This window comes from Gopherus evgoodei, chromosome 3 (assembly GCF_007399415.2).
Source record: "Gopherus evgoodei ecotype Sinaloan lineage chromosome 3, rGopEvg1_v1.p, whole genome shotgun sequence".
Lineage (NCBI taxonomy): Eukaryota > Metazoa > Chordata > Testudines > Testudinidae > Gopherus > Gopherus evgoodei.
In genome coordinates, this window is record NC_044324.1 from 93,605,564 (window position 1) to 93,629,146 (window position 23,583).

Consider the following 23,583-nt stretch of genomic DNA (forward strand, 5'->3'; position numbering starts at 1 on the left):
CACTCGCCGCTCGAGCCCCTCCCCGCCCCTGTGTCGGGGGCTGGCGGGAGAGTGGGACGAGCCCTGACTCGCGCACCCCCTCGCGCTGGGCTGACAGAGAGGGGCCGGGCGGGGCTGGGTGAGGGAGTTGGGGGTCCAGCCTGTCACGGTGCGGAGCCCCCAGTGAACTCCCAGCACCGGGGCCTGAGAGCCAACGGAAGGAGGCCGCTGAGACGCCGCGCAACGCATCTGCGCCCAACGTTTAGCCCCACGTTGTGCCCAGACTCACACCGTGTTCAGTCCATTAACATCAGCGGGAGCTGCTGGGTGTAAACGAGCACAGGCCTTGGCTGCTGGTATTTGTCCATTGGCACTGCCCCCACCTCTCCACTGACCTAGCTGAACACCTGTCCAGAGTGCATGCAATAAACTACCCCAGGTTGCATCATTCAAGGGCTTGTTCTCACACCTCCAGCTGCACTGAAATCATTCGTTGTTTTAAGCAGGGGTTCTCAAACGGGGTCATGAGGTTATTACATGGGGGTTCACTGCTGTCAGCCTCCACCCCAAACTCCGCTGTGCCTTTAGCATTTATAATGGTGTTAAATATATAAAAAAGTGTTTTAATTTGGGGCTGGGTGGGTTTGCACCCAGAAGCTGCTATGTGAAAGGGGTCACCGGTAAAAAAAGTTTGAGAAGCCCCTGGTTTTAAGAATGCCAGTGAGAACTCCCCTCAGGCCCATCCTCCCACAGTACCTTGCAACACTATATGCAGGTCAGGGCTCATATCCATAACAGATGTATGACCTATTCTGAAACAGTTTAGTAAAATAACTTTAAAAAACTGATGTACACAATGCATCCCCACCAACATGAGAGCTGGAAAACAGAGACAGGAAACCTCTTAAAATAAGCTTGCTACTCCATTACTTGTCACTTTGACTCCATGTTTGTCTCCAGAGTTTTCAGGAAAAATAGCAGTGCAAGGGAAGAAATATTCAGCTGATAATGTTAATACATACAGGAACGTTCTCCTGCACAAAATCCAATTCAAGCCCTATGTCAATGTAATTTAGTGCAACCTGCTGCCAATTCTTAAAAAGGAGACAGTTCTTAAAACTCAAAAGTGAAACAGGTTAAAATGCAGCAATTCTCCTTCCCTCCTCCACAGTCACCATCTGTAGGACACCCAACCAAGAGGTAACAGTCACACTGTTCCCTAGTTGCTTGGCCCAGTTCCAGAACCCCACTCTTCAAGCCATCATCTGACAATTCTCCATGCTCCTTGCAACTCTTCTTTCCTAGCTCTCAACTCAGGGCTTCTGCAAGAGGGATCCCCACAAGGTGCCACTCCCCAGCTTCCCCCTTTCAGTTGCAAATTACATCCCTGCTGAGCAGCTTCTCCTGGGAACATCTCTCCAGAATCAACCCTCCTTTCCTTGGCTGAACCTTCCTTAACTAACTTGGTTCATCCTCCTTTACTTTAAGGGCTTCTGCACAAACCTTACAATCAGCAGGGTTCCCTTGCTCTGGCCATTTTTCCCACAGCTCTCATCAGTTCTCTCTCTGCCAGCTTTCAACTAGGGCTTTGTCAGGTCTCATACAACTAGTGCAAGCTCCCTGCTCCTCCTTCCTACCCTTTTCCCAACTGTTGACTGGATCTTCATAGAGGACAGATGCCTTCTATCAGGAGTCATCCAGAGGCCACTAACTAGTCATAGATGAACTGGACACATTCCCTCTTAAAGGTGCCAGTCACACTCAGACAATCCCCTATGACTACTTCCTACTAAATGTAAGCGGGGGAATGGTCCTACTATTGTGGGGAACTTTCCTGGCTTCTGCACTACCCCGGTGAAGTGGGCTAGTGAAAGGATCTGAGTCCTCGCTCCCATTTCCTTTACCCAGAGGGCTCCCCTTCCACTCTCCTGTCTGGCAGAGTCCTCGTAACCTCAACAAGGCTGGGCCCAGGATTCCTGGGGGGCTCAACCCCCAACCCTGCTGTAGTCACCCAAGACAGGGGCTAGGATGTCCCCACTCCAGGGTACTCTCTTTGCACTGCGCACCTCCCTGACCCACTGATCACATCATACAATTTAAAGCAAATACAAGTTATTTAATTAACAATTAATTTTAAAAAAAGAATAAGGAAAAATGGGAAAGGTTAAAAGGAAAATATCACCCTGCTCTGTGGCAGGGACCATCACAAACAGTGTCTCTGGACATCAGAGCATTTCACAGTCTGTTCCTTGTAGGTGCCAGGCCTCCTTCTCAGGCCCTGGCTGTGCTGCAGGGACGCTGCAGGTTGGACACTTGCTCTGGCGGTGATCACACACACACACACACACACACAGGCTCTGGGTGGCAGGACCCTTCTCCCCAGTGTCATTCCCACTCTGTCAGGGTTATGATCCCCCTCAAACTGTGGCCTGCAGAGCCTCTTGGCTGAGGCATCTCCTTGTGCTGGGCTCACTGCCCAGGGTCCCCCTTGCTCTCCCCAGCTGCTCACCGCACCCAGCTCCGAACTGCTCCAGCCCCAGCTCCACACTGCCTCAGCACGGCTGCTGCTGCTGCTCTGCCTTCAGCTCCCTGGGCTGCTTCTCTGGCTCCAGTTGCTACAGCTCTGCTCCCAGGGCAGGTATGCTCTGCAGGGTGCTTGTGTCTCTCTCTCAGCTCTCACCTGCTTCCTGGGCTGTTTGTCTGGCCCCTCTGGCTTTGGTTGCTGCAGCTCCCCTCCCAGGGCAGGTCTCTCTCTCTGGGCTATGCTCTGCCTTTTTGGGCTGCAGCTCTGCTCCTAGCAGCTTAGCTTGGGCCCCTGCTCTCTCCTCAGCTCAGCCCCACTCTGTCAGACCCAGGCAATTTCAGCTCACACAGAGGACGGGACCCACCCTGGCCTTCTGTCTCTTTGATTAGCCTGCCTGCCCTGTCAATCAGGCTGACCTGGAGCATTGGCCTCTTGCCATTGTTCCTGGGGACTGTCAGTTTCAGGGTCCTGATTTGCCATCAATCCCTCTCCTTTTAGTGCTGGGAGCTAGCAACCAAACACCCCCAGTGAATGTTAGTAAGGGGATAACAGTCCCCTTAAATAAAAGGAATTAATGTAGTTTATGTAAATATTTTTGCAAAAGGAAAATGTGCTTAATGGGCATCTCTTGTTACTGAAGAGAAGCAACACTAATTAACATAATTTTCCAGTCATTTTTCTTTTAAGTAGAAAATCTTAAGTGGGCCATTTCAACTTTGGCATAGAACAAAGCAGCAAAGATAATAATTCTATAGTCAAGTTACAGTGGGAAATTTTATTGGTTCTTATTGCCAGAATCCAAATGCTAACACAAAACAGTCATTGTTATACTTAGCTCTTAGAAATTTTCATCTGTTGATTTCAGAGTGCTTTATACAGGAAGGTAAAGTAAAGATTCAAAGACTCTTCTGCCAGTTGCAGACATGTTAGATTTTAAGTGTTATGGATTACCTCCTTGAGATTCTGGGACACTTTCATTTTCCACACTCTTGCCATTTTCTGTTGAAACCATCTGCTGTCACTACTCCTGTGCTATGCCTAAGCCCACGTCCAGACTAACCCGCGGCATCGGCGGGTTAAAATGGATTGCTCGGGGATCAATATATCGCGTCTAGTCTAGACGCGATGTATCGATCCCCGAGCGCGCTTACATCGATTCCGGAACTCCATCAACCCGAACGGAGTTCCGGAATCGACACGGAGAGCCGCGGACATCGATGCCGCGCCGTCCAGACGGGTGAGTACCTCGATTTTAGAAATTCGACTTCAGCTACGTTATTCCCGTAGCTGAAGTTGCGTATCTAAAATCGATTTTAATACCTAGTCTGGACGTGGCCTCAGAGATCTTTCATCTCAGAAATTCTACTCTGGCAATTGGCAATGAGTTGTGTGTTTAGTCTCCTGAGTCACAAATAAAGGTGTTTTTACAGCATTTAGATAAACACTGACTTCTTTATGTGGAACTTCCACACTCACTGAAACCACATCTACTCATTGCAATTCACTTTGCAAAATCTCATGGATATCTTGGATAATAGAGTATAGTTTATAATTTCCTGTTTTGGAGTAATTTTAGCATTTTAATGGGTTCAGTTGGGTCCAAATATCTTAATAATTTGATACAATTGGTAAACAAAAGAATTAAATATAGGTCTAGGGCCTTGGTCTAATGTTATGTACACTGGTTTTACTCTGGTGTAGCTCCATTGACTTCAGTGGTAACTCTTGGTTTAAACTGATGTAAGTGAGATCAGATCTCTGATATTCAGAGACCGCCCGGTACCAACCTTGTGTTGAGCTGTACCTTACCCCACATGCACTGATTTTAATATTACTACCAGTGGCGTAAGGTATGACTTAAATGTGACTCAAGAATGGCAGAATAGGGCCAAAGGTAAATAACTGATTGTGATGAGTGGACGCAATCAATAGCAAATTCATTTATGAATTAGTGCTAATTGGTGTTCTACTTAATAGGATTATTTATAGTGCAGCCTACAGTAATGTAATCTCTCGTTGGACATCCATATTTATACAATAATTTGTATAGCTATATAATGGCATGAAGTTAAATTCCCAAGCCCATTAGTATATTCATGTAAGAATGTATGTGAACAAGCCATGAACATGGTTAGACTAGAAAAAATATCAAGCTAAAGTTTAGATGTATAAAAATGCTATTTTAGATTTAAAAAGCCTACAAAATCTATAAAAGGCTGGTCAGAAACATGCATTTTTACACATTACAGTAGGAATGGAAATTGGCTGTAATCAAGGCACAAAAACACCGCAGTTAATAATTTTACATTCTACTACAGGCCTTTCATTGTACGTAGAAACATCTTCTAGTTTCTGAAGAACTTCTGTTCCTTCAATCAGCTGTCTAAAGTAAAGGTGGAAATTATATATACATAAAAAGTCAGTGAAATTATGAATAACTATATGATCACTACCATAAAGCTCTACAGTTGTAGTAATCTATTTGACCATTTGAGTTCCATGGTATTCGTTTTCCAACACAAGTTATGTTAAATGTGCATGATTTAACAAAAATGTAGGAACATACATATCTATAGATGATACATACGGGTAGAGGATCAGGAAAATACACCAATAACAATTTGAAGATCAGGAAACACTAATTTAGTAGTGAACACAACTGTGTTATCTACCTTCAGTGCCTGTCAGTGGTCAGAGCAAGTCAGTTAGAAACCCTGAAATCCTTCTGTTAGGCTATAATTACATAACTATAGTGTTCTCAATATGGCTGTCTCTTAAAATAAAGGGTTCATGTCTTGTATGTTCTTTTCTTTATAGGATTGTTCTTCACAGCAGACTAACATTCCAGCTGTTTGCTCTGAAAATATCACAATATTTAGCATTTTAGGAGATAGAAAAATGCTACACTTTGAGGTATCTGTAGCAGTAATTATTCAAAGCAATAAACATTGCAGCATGTAGACACCTTTCCAGAATTTTGTGGCTGTAAGTGTCCATGATATCTAATACTCTTCTTCCCTTTCAAGAAGAAAAAGGTCAAGAGGAATATTGTCAGAAATTGTTCTGCATTTAATTAAAATGGTTTGATCTCTTCTCTCTCTCTCTCTCACATACACATCTTTTTGAAGTCTTAGATCAATTTTCTTCTTAATCTGAATCATGAAACCAATACAACAATTTAGAATTGTAAACTGTCCTGAGCTGCAATGTGTAGGGCTCAATCTTATAAAACTCTGTATTAAGCTGTGTACACATGGGTTTGCTAGCAGTTCATGTAGAGAACTCTGCACCTTATCTTTAGCACAGGCATTGGTGGGGGGGATATGTTAGAAGGTTGTGAATGGATCACTGATATGGAACTTGTGTCCAGGACAGGCCAATGAGATGTGCAGTAGCTATTTTAATGTAAAAGTTTCTATTGCTATTGCAGAATGCTGTTGCATACCTGTGGAAGGCCAAGGTGTAAGGAGTGGTGTGCCAATTTATAGCACTATAACTCCATATAGTATTGAACTGCCCTTTTTGTGGCCACTCTTAGCTCTTGCTAAAGTAAGCTCCTAGTATGTTTATACATTGGGCAATGTTTTAAGAGCAGTGCTGGAAATTTCCTGTGCTTTTAAAGCAGGGAGTTCCTAGTAAGATAACAAGAGACTCCAGTGTATAGTGTAGAATTAAAGTCAGATGCCACTGATTTAAACACATCCAGTTAGAACTTATTTTAAGTTTGTTTTTTGCATGTTGTATTGGTATGCCTTTTTTTTTTTTGCTTTTGAAATGCTGTACTCCTCTATGGTGCATTGGACAATAATCACCCTGGCATGAGAGTCTCATGCCCCTCCACACTCCCAGTCCCTTTATGCTAGGAACCACTAGTTTGGTAAAAGGATCTGAAAAGCCCCAGGGTGAAATCCTGCCTCCACTGAAGTCATTGGGAGTTTTGTCATTGTCTTCAATGGGACCAGGATTTCACTCCTGGCTCTGGCTGGGGAAGGATTCCCCTGGCGCAAGCAGTGCAGAGGCAGCTCTAGGCTGATTTCTCAGGACATATTTGCAATCTCTAGGAGGCTGTTTTTTCTTAGGCCAGGTCTACATTAGGAGCACTTTGTCCATAGAACTGTGCTAGTATGCTGTCCTGACAAAGTGCTTTTAGTGTGGATGTACCTTACACTGGCAAAACTATGCTTTTTCCAGTATAGCTTATTATAGCCTGCCTGAGTGAAATACACTATAGCAGTTGAGTGCAGTTTTGCAGGTATAATTGTCTACATTAGGGATTTTTGCTGGCTCATCTATGCCAGTCAGCAATAACACCTCATCACACCTCTGAACACCACAGCTATGATAGCAAAAGTCTACTGTATAGACCTGGATATACACAGGGCCCCAGACCTGCCTTATGTTTTGCCAGGAGCCTCTCTAGTCCCTGGTGTAGCTTCAGAGAGGTAGGGTGTAAAAGTGGCTTAAGCCCTCTGCCCCTGAGCTGCGAGTTCTGTGCTGTGCCTCTCCGAGATGCAGCACAGAATCTCAATCTTAGGCACTGGTGTCTTAGATAACTACGAGTATTTTTTAAAAAACATTTTAAAATTATGTCTCTGTAGTATACATACCCAAAGCCACATATTTTTATCCATATAGGGAGCTGGCTGTAGTGTGATGTAAAACTGTGAACCATTGCTGTGACGTCCCTTGTTGGCCATCCCAAGAATCCCTCTTTTGTTGTGAGGAATGGAAAGTTTTCATCTAGAAAAGTTTACAGTAATAAATGATCATAGATTTAGTTTTGCGTCCTTCCACTTTTACTCCACTGTTGCAACTCCTACAGCCCCTCCTCTTCTACAACCCATTTCTTCCTTCTCCCTCTCCCCAATTCTTATTATATACTGTACATTGGGAGCCTTTCAGCAGGTCTCCTTCAACTTGCCCCAAGCTACTGAATAGAACATGAAGGGATTACAGCTTCCTTTGCCTCTGGATCACTGGATTCTGCTTTCTAGAAAGAGGTTAAGAAATAATTTTGGGGTATCCTCCTGGGAAAAACCTTAGTGACAAATATTCAAATGTAGTTGCTAACATGCTGCACACTTTTTTAATATTATGACAACTCTGCTATAGCATCTTTTATTTTGAGGATCTCAGAGCACTGAGAAACAACAATGTATAGGCTAGTTAGCCTTATTCCTATTTATGGATGAGGAAACTGAGGCACTTAGAAGTGAATGGCCTGATTTTCAGTGGTGCTAAGTGCCCATAGTTCTGTGCCATAATGACTTGTCCCAAGTCAGATGGTAAGTCAACAGCAGACCAAAAGTAGAACCCACAACTGTTGACTCCTAGACTCTCATTCTAACCCTCTATATTAACCTCCAGTTGCTATTTTTAGGGAGCACTAAGTTCTGTCACTGTTCTGGGCACTATGATTAAAGGCCAGCTGGGGCTATGGGATTGGATAAAAACGGAGAGAGTTAGCAGTGGTGACACTGGATTTATTGCAGTTTCTTCCCTTGGCATTAGACAGGGGTGAGGATGAAAAGAAAGATCCCGGGCTACAATTTTCTTTCCACCTTTGCTCAGTGTTATGTGCAGCGATTAGAGAAAATCCAAAAATCCAATGCAGCCATTGTCACCACAGAGCTTACTTTTCTCACCAAAGTACACATTACACAATGCCATGCTTAAACACAATTAACTAAATCACATAAAAGAAAAGCTATTTTATCAGAACAGCTTACAGTAACTGGCATGTTTATTTATAAGATTCGCTCAGTGCTGTTTGCTGCATATGGAGAGTTAAGAGGAGCAAATAAAAAGCAAACTTTAGTCAAAGGAGTTACAGTAGGAATCGGGAGAAGAGCTAAAAAGAGTAGGAAGGTAGGCAGGAGCTTATAAGGGACCTGAAGGCCAGGACAAGTTGCTTAGGACTGTTGTGAAGGGTGAGGGGATTACTTGAGGGGTAGAACATGGCTGGAATGGCAGGTAATTTAGGTATTTGCAGCAGGATTTTGGAAGGATGACAGGCTATCATGGAGAAGATGGAGAGTTGTTTAGCAAGTACACTCATAGCACAAAGAACAGATTTTTAATTGAAGAAGTCTGAGCGATCCCTGGATTTTCTCCAGAAGCATTCCATGGTGCAGAAGAGTAATGGATGCAAAGCGTAAGACACATTCTGGAGGTGGGAGAGCCCAAGGAACAGGGTGCAGAAGAGAAAAAAGTTGTTGATGAACATGAGTCAGCTGAGGAGAGGGAGGCCAGGGAGGGAAAGAAAGAGTGGAAAGCCTCCGAGAATGAATGCTGGTGGACAGGAGGTCACAGCAGGAATGTGAGATATGCCTGGGGGATGGGGATGGTGGAGGAATTGATACAGATCTGCAAGCTGAAACATCTCTAAGCCCCTTTGCTTCTTAGGCTGATGTGTCATATTGTATAAGCAAGAACCCAAGGAGAGCTCTTCACAAACTCCAACGGAATGATGGAAATTTGGGCTGAAGATATGAGCAGGGATTTTATTATTCTTCCATGTTTTGTTATTCTTATTCTATTTGAGGACTGTTCTCTCAAACTAATTATTAAAAATAGCAATTAAATTCCAAATGAAGCAGTTGCTCCTATGCTGCTGCTTGTGAATTGCAGTAATTACTTCAGCAGTCTAATTTTGGATTAGGCTTCCTTGTTTTAGAAAACGACACTTCAGTCCAAGTGGTTCTCTGTAATTACCTCAGTACTTTGCGCTACTTTCAGGGAAATGTAGAAACATCCCAGTCATTTCACAGAATATTGCAGTGAATGGATGTTTGTCAACTGTGGACATTCATAGAATCTTAGCATCTGTGAGTGACATGTCACTATTCTCAGACAGCAAAAATATCTATGTAAATAGTTTAGTGGAAAACAGTAGGAAAACCATATAATCATCACATTAAAATTTCATATCTGAGTGAGCACCTTTATAAAGGACTGAAAAAAATGATTATCTTTTAATTTTAAAAGAGGGTTCAATATGGACAATCTTCTCTTTCGAAGAATCGGTATTTGTGGTGTAAGAGGGTAATAAAATTCCTTTTATGGACAATTATAAGGTTGACAGAACTCAAATTAAGTCTATTTTAAAATTAAATTACTTTCCTAATCCTATAATATCTACTGCCACCTCAAATAGAGTTACAAGAGTGATAAAAGACAAGCTTCCCTCCAAGATAACAAATGACAAGTACTGGGTTTGTCTGGAAGAACAAACAGAGTTGCAAGTCACTATATCTCCTAAGTCTAATCCTGATTCTGCCAGTGTCTTGCTGTGTGGCCTTGGGCTAGTCATTTTTCCTCTTAGTTTTCCCTACCTGTAAAATGGACAATACACTACTTACCTCACACAGATGTGAGGATTAACATTGGAATGGCATATAGTATATGTAAAGCACTATAAAATATTAAGGACTAGATTGTAGCATTTATACCACAGTCCTGCACAGAGCGGTGTGGGGCTACATCAGTCCCGGAGGAGCAATAGCAGAGGTTGTGCCTCAGGCACGTTCTCCCACATGGGGCTGCCTAGTGCACACTGCTGTGTTTTAGGATTGCCCAGATTGTTCCTGCCAGCAGGAAAGCCCAGTTTCCAGAACAGCTCTGGAGCAGGGGCATTGAAAGAGAACATATAAAGAATAGCAGATGCACAGCTGGAAGTGTCCCAGTACAGTCTGTATTAGCTATCTATGCAGCGGAGGTGGAGAAGAGGAATCGGGTGAAGATTTCTAGCACGTTATTAAAATGTTTTGGTTTCCATTAATTTAGCTTATAGACTTGATTGATGGTTTCCCCAGGAAACAGGTCACTTTCTTGATGAGAATCCTGTGTTTGAGGATTTGTGCTTCACACTGCTCTAGGTGCATGTGATGTTGGAGGCAGAACAGGCCATTCTCCGACTTTCTCTTGCCCAATCTTTGGTAGGCCACGTGCAGTGCTGCCTGAGGGAAAGTGACAGGGACTCTGAGAAAAGTTTGTAGGCTTTGTAGGAATCACTTGTTTAATTTTCAATGTTCCTGTAAACTTTCCTGCAAGGCAGCACCGTGGCAATAATTCATATGTTCCTAAAACAGTCCAATTACCTGGATATAATTTAAATGCAAACTTCGGCCCTTTTGCTTAGTCCTGCAGTCTCAAGGTGCGAATCACTTCTTATTGTCACTGAAAATGTAACTGTCTTTGAAAATAAAGACTGCAGTTACAGTTTGTGCGTGAGATAATCTTTTATTGGACTGACTTCAAGAACAGCGTTGTGTGGCTCGAAAGCTTGTCTTTCTCACTAACAGAAGTTTGTCTAATAAAAGCTATTACCTCACCCACCTTGTCTCTCCAATATCCTGGGACCAACATGGCTACAACACTGCATGCAGTTACATGTGGCAGTTCTGAACCGTTGGCTGATGGCAAGTTTGCTGAAATGTGACAGTTTGCAACACTGGCAGTAAAGATGCTTTATGTAAGAGAATATAAACTAGTTCCCAGCTGGCTTTAACTGTCATAAAACAAACAGATCCTCTCCCCTTTAACTTGCTGCTTTGACTCTTTATTTGAGGAGTTGTTCTTAAATATTGCTCTGCCATTGAGAATTATATTATTCTTTTATTACTCTTTATGATTATAGGGGTTTGCACCTTTGGTTTGATGTTATGATATGTAGCTCCTGTTCGGTAATTCTAGATTCTCACAGTTAGAGTTGTGAGACTAAGGGTCTGGCTCTGTTCTCACTCTGGTGTAAATCAGGGGTAACTCCATAAAGTCAGTGAAGTAACAATGCTGTATAAATGAGATCAAAATCTGGTCCTAAAACTCTAAACCTGCCTGATTCTAGTTCTCAGAGTGAAAAAGTAACTTCCATTAATTTCAGCATATTTAAACCATCCCAGTGTAATGATGTGACACAGAGGCCCGTTGATGCCAGCTGGCAAAGGTTTTGCTCCTCTGTAACAGCAACTCCTAGCAGGCTTGACAAACTCGCTATACGTAGCACACCTCTTTCATAATATTTATCCATGAAGAAAATCATGTGAGGTCTTAAATGAAAGCCAGTGCCCCACTCCTTATGAATATTGTCATCAAATGTATGTACATACTATTTAAAAAGTTACGTATGTATACTAAAAATATGTTCCTAAAGTCTGTATTAAGGGAGAGTAGACAAACAGGTTTCTGCCAGACAAAGAATGTTCATTCACCTGTCTCTGTTGGTCTGCAGTTAAAGTAGCATTGTAAATAACAGTGGGGAGTCATTACATAGAAAGTCAACAGGAGGATATGAAATCAATAGAAAAAACAAGAGACAGGGGTTCTATTATCACTGAGGACAGACCAAGAACTTTGGGATATAAGCAGAAGTCAAGGAGAAACCCCTTTATCCTGCACCTTGGAAGTAAACTGACAGTGCATTTAAATTGATAAAAATGGGATCTCAACCAGCCTTGGTAGGAAATGCTGAAAAACCCTTTGGGTGAGATAAGACTGCTTTAGAAAGCCTGTTAAGTTTAGTCTCTAAAAAGCGTATACTTATTTTGTTTTATATGTAATCCTTCTATATCCATCATTCTTAATCACTATCTCTTATATCTTGGTCTTCGATAATACATTTATGATTGTTTTCACTATAAACATATCTTAGTGCTGTGGTACTGCACAAAGAGCTGATCCTGAGTTGAATTGTGGAAGCTGGTATATAGTGTTCCCTTGGGGACAGCAGGCACAGTATTACTGTTAGTGTTCAGTCAATAAGAGGCTGAACACTAGAGAGAAATGCTTCAGAGGACTTGGGGACTGGGGTGTATTTATTGGTTACAGCTGTCAGGGAAAGTAAGGGCAGGCAGAGCCCTGAGAAGATTGTTTGGGTGGCTAACAGGCTGATTATGTCAAGGAGCTGACATGCAGTTAATCACCAGGAAGTCTTTCTACTGCTGGAGGCAAGGGGGTAACAAGGTTTTTCAGAGTCCTGGCCATCCTGAGAATCATCACAAATGAATGTGTTGTATTAGTGGAAGCACAGAACCCATACTTGCATTTACCCATTATAGTGCTTCAAATTTTCAAAGCCCTTTTACAAGCATGAATGTTCGTAACTTTCCTGTCAGGTAGGTTGTTAAGTATTATCCTTATTTTACAATTGGAGAAAAAGGACACAGACAGGTGAAGCTGAAAAATCATATAGTGAGTCAGTGTCAGAGCCAGGATTACCAGTCAGAAAATCAACCCACTAAACCAGTTTGCCAGGAGAACTATGTTAACAACAAATAGAGAATAATCCTGACTGATACGAGAAAGTCTGAAACCACTGTTGAGATGTAAGTGATAAAAATGAAAGAAAAAAAAAACTAAACCTGAGAACACTTCAGTGAAAATCCAGTTATTTACCTGAAGTTTGGCTTATGCATGGTAACATAAGGAAATTTAACTATACCTTCAAAAGTGGGTCCATAAATTGACTCACCACCGTCTCCTCTTCCAGCTGCTATGTCTGTATGTGATTAGACAAAAGTGACAGAATACAAATGTTCACCACTGGCATTAATTGGCACTTTCATTGGACAGTTTCAACAGAGGTGAAGGACATGGGTCCCAATCATGCAACTGACAATATGCAGGTGGATTGCTGCACCTGTTTGGAGTCTGGTTTTAATTCAGTAGTCTCTATACAAGTGCAAGAGTCTGCCTGCATGCTATCAACTGCAGGATTGGGGCCTTACTGTAATTGCAGAATGAATTAATCTCTCACTCCAGGAGGTGGTGTCTCCAGAAATAACTACTCCATATATACAATAAGAAACATATTTATATATATATATATATATATACATACACACACACACACACACACACACACACACACACCCCTTCTTGCTGCTATGCTAATACAAGTACCTGCGTACCTAGTTTCCAATGTTTAGTAACATACTTCAAGAGTGTATTTTAGTATATGAAAATGTGCCACAGTGAATACGCCCTGTATCCATAAATAATTACCTATGCTTAGAACAAGGGATGATGAAAATAAGGATCTGATAATATAGCAAGTCAGCCCAGCAAGCCTTTAGTAAACTCCCAGCCATTAGACAAAGCTGACAAGTACAGGAAACATTGAAAAGAGTTTGAAAAACAAAAAAACAAACAGTTTGTGTTAGTTTATTTAAACTCTTTGTATATGCCAGTCAGGTAAAAGGAAACCCTCATCTGAAGGTAAACCAATTATTTTAAATTGCCCTTCTGGACCTCATATGTATTTCTATTAAATGACTTATTTTGGGAAAGCAAAAAGGACATCTTGGAAATCTGATCTTAAAACGGTATTAAGTAAACAATGTTTGGAGAAGGAAGAGAAGAGAAGTTGAGAGGAAGAAATGAAGGAAATCTCTTCAAAACACACCTATGCGTACTTTTACTGAAATGCTCTGTTTTCTTGGATTACTCATCATTTACTAAGCTATTTCCTAGATTCATAACGACACTTTTCATGCACAACCCCAATGTTCAAACATGCTCCATGTCACCAAAACCTTTAGATATCTATGAATGGTTAAATACTCCTGTAAAGTAACACCTATACAAAACACATAGGACTTTTCTTATGGATTTTCTCAGTGTTTAAATGTTTCCAGCTAATTTCCTAATTTCTTGCCAAAGAGACTTGTTAAAAACTTTTGGCTAATTAAAAAAAATAACACGGACTATTGATTCCTTATCCATGTTTTGCCGATAATTAGGGAACAAGATCACCAAGAGAGAAGACACTGCTTTTTGTGGTATATACACCTCAGTTAAAACCTTGTCCATCACAAACTGGTTACATCTCTAAGTTCAGGTTTATTTTATTGGACAAAATCTACTTTTCATGCTGATTATTCTATCCAAAATCTGAGTTACACCAGATTTATAGAAGATGTTTTTAAACCCACCTCCTCCTTGTATCCAGCCATTTTTTACTAATCGATGAAAAACTGATTCTTTATAAGTAAGCTCCATACCACTGCGAGAGGTCCCTGCTTCTCCTGTACACAAAGAACGAAAATTCGCACAGGTTTTGGGGCACATATCAGAATAGAGCTGCAAAATGAAGGGAATAAGTTTGTAAATAACGTCAAAAGGTCAGATCCTGCAGCCCTTTCTCTTGAGATAAGGGCTGCATGACAAGGCCTCATGTTTGCTCTTTTCTTTTGTATCTTACCTCAAATAACAACGTGCCTGTGGGCTGCTCCTGAATAGCTATGTCCAAGTACACAAACATATGCTGTTTAAATCAGGGAAAAAAATCCAGTTTAAAAAAAAAAGTCAAATATCTTCTAAGTGTTTACTATTATGATGAAAGAGACAGTTTAGCTGCTCAGTAAAATGTTCTCAGGTTTCTTTTTATAATGAACATCTAAAATGGACCCATAATTAGGTATCAAAACAGCTTTTAGAAATAATAAAATATTAGCTATATAATCTAGTATTTTGTTGAAACAAAACATTCAGTAAGTTTCAGGTCATTCTTGGACAAAAAACACCATTATATTGCACTAGTAGACATCAGGCTGGGCCCATTTCATCACTGGTGTAAGCAGGTGCAGGTTCACTGAAGCCCATGTAAGATCACAACCAATTAATCCATAGTAACGCTGACTGCTATACCAAATGGACTAATTTTGCTAGATGGCAGATCACTGGTCAGATATAAGGAGGTAAATAATTAAACTCCAGTCGGCAAGAAGCAAACTTAATAATTCAGCTTTTTTTTTTTTATATATAGGATAAACTGATCTCTGATAGGAAAGACTTTTTAAAAAATTCTATTACAACTAAATTAGATTTTCCAGAAACATTCACAAGAATTAACCCATTCATCAAATATAATAGTGTTTGGAAAAGCATCAAAAAGTTCAGCTGCTTATCTGAAGCTTATCTGGACATCCTGGGAGAAACCATGGCCCCGCTGAAGTCAGTTTTTGCCAATGACTTTGATGGAGCCAGGATTTCACCCCTGGAGGGTATGTCTACACAGCAGCTAGAAGCAAGCCTCCCAGCTCAGGCAGACAGACTCACACTAGTGGGGCTTGAATTAGTTCACTAAAAATAGAAGTCTGGGCACTCAGGCATCTCAGGCTGGAGTTGTGTGGACTTGAGAGCTCAAGCACCAGCCTGAGCTGCAACATCCATACTCCTACTTTTAGCCTGCTAGCTTAAGCCCTGCTAGGATAAGTCTGTCTACCCAGAGTGTGAAGCTTGCTCCTAGCTGCAGTGTAGACATATTCTGAGTCTACAAAACTTGTCTGGAAATCTCAAGAGAATAGGTTTACTCATGAGATTCACAGCACTTCTGATTTTGGTCCTAGCTGAAATTTCACAAGAGCATTCCTTTCTTTGGCATTTCCCTGGCTGCTGAGAGGGGACATTCTCTCCTTCCTCTTCCTCCTCACTGCTAGTAGGAGGTGGCTCTCCACAATTTCCCTCCCCTCTTGGCTGCTAGGAGAAACAAAATCTCCCATCTCCTTTCCTTGGGTATGGAAACAACTCTTCTTTTCCATAACTCTGGTGGGATTCGAGTGATTATTTCACCATCTTCCATGTGGTGGTGGGAGGGAGGAGAGGAACTAGACACTACAGTGCAGTTGTCTCCTTTCATTTCTTGTTGGGTTTGCCATTTTGCCCAGTAAGCATGAGGTAGGGCAGGGAGCACTCTGATTAGTCTTCTGCTCAAGATCACTAGTCAGTGTATTTCACCAGAAGTCCTTTGGTATGATAGCGGCATGAACTTCATTGTAAGTCTATGGTCTTAGACACTGAGTGCAAATCAAGAAGTCAAAAACTGAGTGGCAACCATACTGCAAATTTATATGGATGGATCTATGAAGTCATGTCTAGAAAGTATCAATCCCTCCTATCCCCGCTCCAAGACCCCACTATTCACCAAATTGCAAGCAAACAAGCAACCCATTGATAAGTCACATCAAATAATTACAGTTAGATAGCATATAGCTGGTAACAGACCCTACAATTTCCTTTCAGAAACCAGTGTAACCTGCCTTGCTGTTTTGCATATGTTTGGTGCAAAAATCCTCAGTAATAGCTTGGTAAAGTGCCACAGGTTTAAAATCTTGGTAGTTCCACTTGTCATAAGCCCACGTGAGCAGTTCTTGTTCACTTCCCAGCAATTGGCCATCAATAAAACACATCACGCTGGAGGGATACTCCCAGGTTTCACCTTTCAGTTCCTGAAATTTAGAAGAAAATATGAAAACCTGCAGGAATTACACTTTGGATTTAGTATAGAAGCAGTCAGTAACACATACTCAGATTCCATGCTGATGAATGCGATATAAATACCTAGTTAGATGGATTTTTTCCTCCCTATTTTTACTTGTTAGGTGTTTATGCTTTCTCTTCCCCAACTCCATCCCCTCTAAGAACACCATCATGAAAAATAAAACATAGGAATCATACAACTATATTTTTCAACTTCTCCTGTAATCAAGAATAAATGTCTGAAAGTTATAACAGGATTCTGGAAAGCCTTCTATAACAGAAAATGATCATAAAAACAATTATTCTGGTTCCACTTTTGGGTCAGCTTGGAGGTTTGCTTTGGCAAAACCCATTCACCAAACTAGGTGTAACCTCTATAGTTATCTATAGTTAATCAAAGATTCCCCAAAGGAAGCAAGGGCTCTAAACGACATTTCAGTACACTCATATGTAATTGTTGAGTCTTGAGGGCTGTAATTATACTGATTTTTTTTGAGATTTTTCCCACCATTGCTATAGCACTTGTGCAATTTCATCAGTACAAGTAATGGTGGCAGAACTAGTATTCAGCAACTTCTGAAATTTTTAAACAGAGCAACTCTAGACAACAGGGAGTAAAAACACTGGGAGCTGGTCCACTCTAATACTTCCCCATTATCTGCTCCAGTGCCACAGCAATGATGGGAGATATATTTAGATATACTAAGAAAACTCAGCATAGACTTGGCCTAGGGTGGGCTTGTCTTTGTGAATTCGCACGCAGCAAGCTAGGGAATGAATCTATAGTGCACCAGCTTGCCATGCACTGACTTGACATAGGGGCACTGCTACTATGCATTAAAAATGCTGGTGGCAGGGTCTGCATGGCAAGTTTGTGCACAGGACATTCATGTCCTGGCTTGCTGTTCATTAATTCAAATGAGACAAAGGGCTTGCCTACCTGAACAATGATGCAATATAGCAACATATGTAACTGATAAAATCGTAAAACAAGAAATTAAGAGCCAATTCTGCTCTTGGATATATGTCTGCAATTTGTATTGATTTTAATGGACCCAAGGCTCTTATACCACGCACATCACTACCATATCTAAGACTCTAAATAGATTAGACTGGAATAGAGGTTGCCCCTATGTTTGTTGACCTTAGTTGCAATTTTGGCAACTGTAATGATTGAGCCATTTTTGTTGGCCATTGGAACAAGCATCTTTATGGTAGATATATGTAAGGACTCTATTAGGCAAGTCAGATTTTTCTTTTTCTTTCTTTTTTTTTAGGATTTAACATAACAAAGATTAAAGATTATATTAATGGGGGCTTTCTTGTCTTTCAGAATTAGCTTTAATTATAGGAATAACCCGGAGACTCAAGATACATTAATACAGAGAAAAAAATTGCCTAGATACCTAAGCATTCACTTTTTAAACATGATTCATTAGATTGCGATAGTGAAATGTATTAGAGGGCAAGGACAAACCTAGCTGGTAAGGATGTAGGGTAAATTCAGTCCTGGTGAAAGCAGGCACAATTCAATTGTCTTCACTATAATGCTGCTCACTAATGCTGAGGCTGAATTTGGCCCCAAGCTTCCATATACAGCATATTAGCATCGCTATGGTAATAAGTGTTGCCTATAAGACCTCTGAAGTCTTAATTTCAGTTAAAAGTCTTCAAAATACTGCTTATCTGTTGTAAAAATTCCAGTTCAAAGAGGGACTAGATTGGTAATGGTAAAAAGAGTTCAGAATAACGTGGGTCCTCTATATAGCAGGGAAGGAGAGGTAAGAACTGATGTCAAGAAGGCTGGTATGTTTAAAGCATATTTTGCTTCAATCTCCATTAAAAGGGTAAATGGTGACTAAAGACTAATATAATTAATATTAAACAATAATGGGCAAGGAACACAAGACAAAATAGGGAAAGAATAGGTTAAAGAATATTTAGATCAGCTAGGTTTATTCAAGTCGGCAGGGCCTGATGAAATTCAACCTAAGGTTCTTAAGGAACTAGCTGAAGCAATCTTGGAATGTTAGTAATTATTTGATAACTCAGAGGACAGGTGAAGTCCCAGAGGATTGGAGAAGGGCAAACACAGTACCTTTCTTTAAAAAGGGGAACAAAGAGGAGCCAGTCAGACTAAATTTTGATACCTGGAAAGATACTGGAATAGTTTAAGTTTACTTGTGCCTGCCTGAACACAGGGGGCTGGACTAGATGACCACTTGAGGTGCCACCCAGTTCTACATTTCTATAATTCTATGATAGAGACACCCCCACCCAATACAGTTGAATTTTTAGTGGCAGATTTAGCAGAGATGCCAAAAACTAAATGGATGCGCAAGGTGGTTTATTCTGTTCAACCCAGAAGTGGTCTCCTCAGACTAGGATCCAGGCAAATTGGCAGGCCAACCTGGGGAAGTTTGCCCTTGCTACTACAACTGCTGTATATACAGGACTTGGCTTTCTAATGCTTCCCAACGCTGTATCTTCTGCAAGCATTACAAATATATTTAAAATAAATAAAAAATTTCCACAGAGAAAAGGACAGACCATTGCCCTCCTCTTTTGGACTAGTCCTACCTTAGTTTTCTTCCCAAACCAAACATCATATCTGTTTATTTTATTTGTTTCTGCACCAACCAAATGGTATCATGAACAGAACTTGGAGAAGGTATCTAACACCTTTATCTTTATCTACTGCATAGAAGATAGCATTCACTTGACAAATCAGAACTAGATCTAGGTAATTCAAGCGCAATTCACTTAGGGGGGAAAAAGGCACCTTTTTTTTCTCCTGTAAATATTCATGCCATGCAAATTCTAACAGAGGAAGCACTACAGGTTCTGCAATCTTGTTCGGAAAATTCAGCCTCAGAGCCTAGATTTTCAAAATAAAAGAAATATTTATTTACAGGCAGTTTACTTACACATTTTTCCCATTACATTTTGTATTCTCTTATTCAAACAGATTAGGATCCAGGCACTATGTTTTAGTTTGATTATTTCATGGCAGTTTTTTCACACATGTAACATAGCTTCGGACAGTTACATAAGACTACACAAACTGTTTTAAATTAGTATTTTAAACTTAAGAGGTTTTTTAGCATTTGCAAAAACTGCTGCTTTCCCAACATTAACTAGTTATATTCACACTACCTCAATTAGGGAGGGAGGATAAGCAGATGGGAAACTGCCACAAAGACATTGGCTCTCTCTGAGCATCATCAGTTTCTCTAGACTTCATGGAGAGTTGCATCTTGCAAGATCAGTCCCAAAGCCAGAGAGTGAGTCAGAGACACAGTGAGGATTAGAACTTGGGAGTTCCTGAATTCCAGTTCTTGTTACTGCTATCATTTTATGAACAGTACAGTAGAAGTCAGATATGGAACGTTCCCGTTAGGTCATTTAGGCTCATCTCCTGGGGTGCAGAATTGTTTCCAGGAGTATATTTTCTAGACCTTTATTCAGGCTGCTTTGCAATGTCTCAATAATAATTTGTATTTCTATAGTACCTTCCATCTAAGAATCTCAACATGTATTACAAACAAGAACAAATTAAAGGCTTAGATCCTGCAGTGCTTTACACAGATCATAGCCTACAGCCAGGGTAGCTGGGCACTGGAGGATCATCCCAGTGTAGGAACCCCCACTCTCTGTTCCCGCATTAGAGTATGTGGCCACGGAAAAATGAACATGGACAGAGTGTACCTTTCCCTCCCCAGCTGTATCTGCAGCTGGTAAATTTAGGCTGCTCTAAATAAAGAGGTGGAACAAGCTCAGCAGCCAGTCTGTTTAGAATTAGTTTCACAAAAGGTCACATTTGCACACCCCATCCTAAGATGAACTGTGCGCTGCTTGGCTATGACCAAGAACCTGGGTCTCAATCTCCCAACAGCCCTGCAAGGTAGATATTTTTACTCTCATTTTACAGTAGGGGAAATTGAAACGCATAGAAAAGTGACTTGCCTAAGGTTGCAGAGCAAGGCAGGTGTCGTTTCATTATATTTAAAATCGTGTGGCATCACAGTATGTAATCAATTCTTTAGAACAAACAATTGAAGGATCCTAAGTACCACATGCTTGATAACAAAAAACTGTACAACAAATAAGTAGATACCAATGTGAAGGGAAAATTATAAATGCATACATAAGATTAAATTATAAACTCTAAAGAACAAAATACAGAATTTTAAATCTTAATTTCTTAAAAATATCTAGGACCACAGAGTCTCCTAATTTGCCTTGTATTTCATTTTAACAATAATGCCAGCCACTGTTTTTGCAATCTCCTGTCCCTATAGCCCATAGAAAGCAAAAACAGAAAGGAAGGATTTCAAACTGTCTGCTTTCTTCTGCTGCAACAATGGCCTGGGAGGAGTTACCTCTGCTGTACACTTTGCCATGTGGAACACAGGCTCCTTGAGAAGCCCAACCACCACCAACTGCTGCAATTGCAAGGGACCCATGGCACCCTCACCCCACTGCACACAGTCTCCTGGTTTTTCCTCCTTTGGTTGCTGCTCCTCTGCTGGCTGCCCAGCCTTGCTCTGGGTCAGCTGGAGGAGGAAGTGTAAACAGAATTCTGCTCACCATAGCAACTCCAATCACAGGACTAGTGCTCTGCAGCTTCAAGTTGTACTACAAGTCTTGCTGATAGAAACTCTGCCTGCACATACGTTATACATATCCTAGTGCTGTGCAGGGAAGAGGGATTGTTTATGAGAGTGCCACTTTCACTGGGCATTTTATTAACAGTGCTAGATCTTTAACTGCATCCTATAGTGGTCTCCTTGGGTGAAGTTTTCAAATGTGCCAAAGTGACTGGGGTACACAACACATAGACAGCTAGGATAGTCAATCAGCAAATGAAATTAAAAAAAAAAAATAGTACAACAGACAAAAAAAAATGAAAAAGTAAATAAAGACAAATTAATAGCAATAGAATGTTTACTTTTTCTTCCCCTGAGAGACACACCTCCCACTAAAACCTCTACCCATAATTAAAATAGACCGACTTATGGAGGTTAGGTGGCTATACAGATATGTGCACCCGCCTTTCACTCTTTGGACTGTTAAATTCAAATCTTCTTTTAGAAGTCACACAAGGAAATTTACCTGTCTTAAGTATCTAAGTGCTTCTGTGATGGTGTGTTCATCCCACACTGGCCTAGAAAGGGTTGATGTGGCCTATCAAATTTCTTACTCCCTTTGAACCACACCTGAGGAGAGACAGGCTTGAGAGGCAAGCACTGACTGAGGATTGAGCCCAGCTGTGCAGGAGCAGGCAGGGCTGGCGTAAGACCAGCATGCAAGGGTTTAAGGAGGCTACAGCATGGAAGTCTGCAGTCACTCTCTGGACTTAGAGCAGGAAAAGATGGACGCCATCAGCTCAGGATTAAACAAAGACTGTGAATGGCTTGCCAATTACAAAACCAGTTTCTCCTCCCTTGGTTTTCACACCTCAACTGCTAGAACAGGGCCTCATCCTCCCTGATTGAACTACCTCATGACCTCTAGCTTGCCTGCATATATATACCTGCCCCTGGAAATTTCCACTACATGCATCTCACGAAGTGGGTATTCATTCACCCACGAAAGCTCATGCTCCAAAACATCTGTTAGTCTATAAGGTGCCACAGGATTCTTTGCTGCTTTTACAGATCCAGACTAACATGGCTACTCCTCTGATACTTCTCCTGAGGAGTTTATGTGGAGGGGTGGTGGAGAAAGCAGCTTGATAGAGATGCCCTATAAGGCAGTCTAGGGAAAAAGCAGAAGGGTAGGGCAAACCTGGGCTGCTGATTGAATGGTCCTTATGCTGGAATGCATCGTGGGCAGGCCTGGGTTCCCTTACCAGCCGCTGAGAAAGTGGCATACCCTTAAATTGGGGGACTGCTGGGAACAATAGCAGGAAAGACAGTTCAGTAAGACTTTGATGGGAAAGTTGGAAGGATTCATTAGCTAATATTTATACTAGATATTGAAGCTGTAAAGTTCTGTTTGAGACCTTGTCTGCACTACATATGATTTGCCAGTATAGCGATACCAGCAGAGCCTCTAGTGTAGATGTGCATATGCCAACAGAATTCATTTTTCTCCTCCCCAAACAACACTTGCTATGCCAGCAGAAATACTATGGGAGCATAGCTGCCTTGCTTTTGCTGGCATAGCTCTGTTAGCTCAGGGTTGTTATTGTGCTTTTGCTTTTAAAATATCCCTGCCTGACATCACTATGCTGATAATACTCTGGTCAGGTCTACACTATGAAGTTAAGTATTTTTTTATTTGCTTGAATAAAATGGTATTTTCTGAAGATGCTGCTTCTGACTTAAATTTTGTAGTAAATCAATTTTGTTATAAATTTAAACTTAGTTATATATTAAAGTTATTGGAGCTACAATAAAATTAAAAAGGATCAAACCCAGACTGAGCTACCTTTTATTCAACAATTTGCTTCTGTAATTCAGCTCTCTTAAATCTACATTCATGCATGTGTCTTAACCGTAATGCATGTTCTCTCTGACTAGTACATCCAAATAGCATTAAGTGTTCAAACAGTACATAGCTACGTGATATAGTGAAACCTCAGGCTGGCCAGATTGATAGTTATAAACTGTACCTCCCGACAGAAGATTCAAAGTTAGAAAGAAGAAAGGGAATTCACAAATAATGAGTCCTCAATGTCCCAGATCACTGTCAGGGACTGGGCACAGTGACTAAGCCGGTATTGTATGCTGACAGTCTCCTAATTGCAATAATCAGGGTCATATGTCCATGCTAATGTTAGTTTCAAAGGCTGCCATAAGGTCTAGTTCACAGATTCA

At 41.1% G+C, this 23,583-nt stretch overlaps 1 protein-coding gene across 1 annotated transcript; it reads right to left on the bottom strand.

Moving 5' to 3' along the window:
• Positions 1 to 4,467: 4,467 nt before the first annotated feature.
• On the bottom strand, positions 4,468 to 22,083 carry PPIL6 (peptidylprolyl isomerase like 6). Its single transcript, XM_030556103.1, is given in 9 exon segments — positions 4,468 to 4,882; positions 7,111 to 7,232; positions 7,235 to 7,243; positions 12,942 to 12,998; positions 14,434 to 14,581; positions 14,703 to 14,765; positions 16,540 to 16,728; positions 19,542 to 19,637; positions 21,142 to 22,083. Coding segments are annotated over 9 exon segments (876 nt in total). The 5' UTR covers positions 21,226 to 22,083; the 3' UTR covers positions 4,468 to 4,774.
• Between the last annotated feature and the right edge of the window lie 1,500 nt (positions 22,084 to 23,583).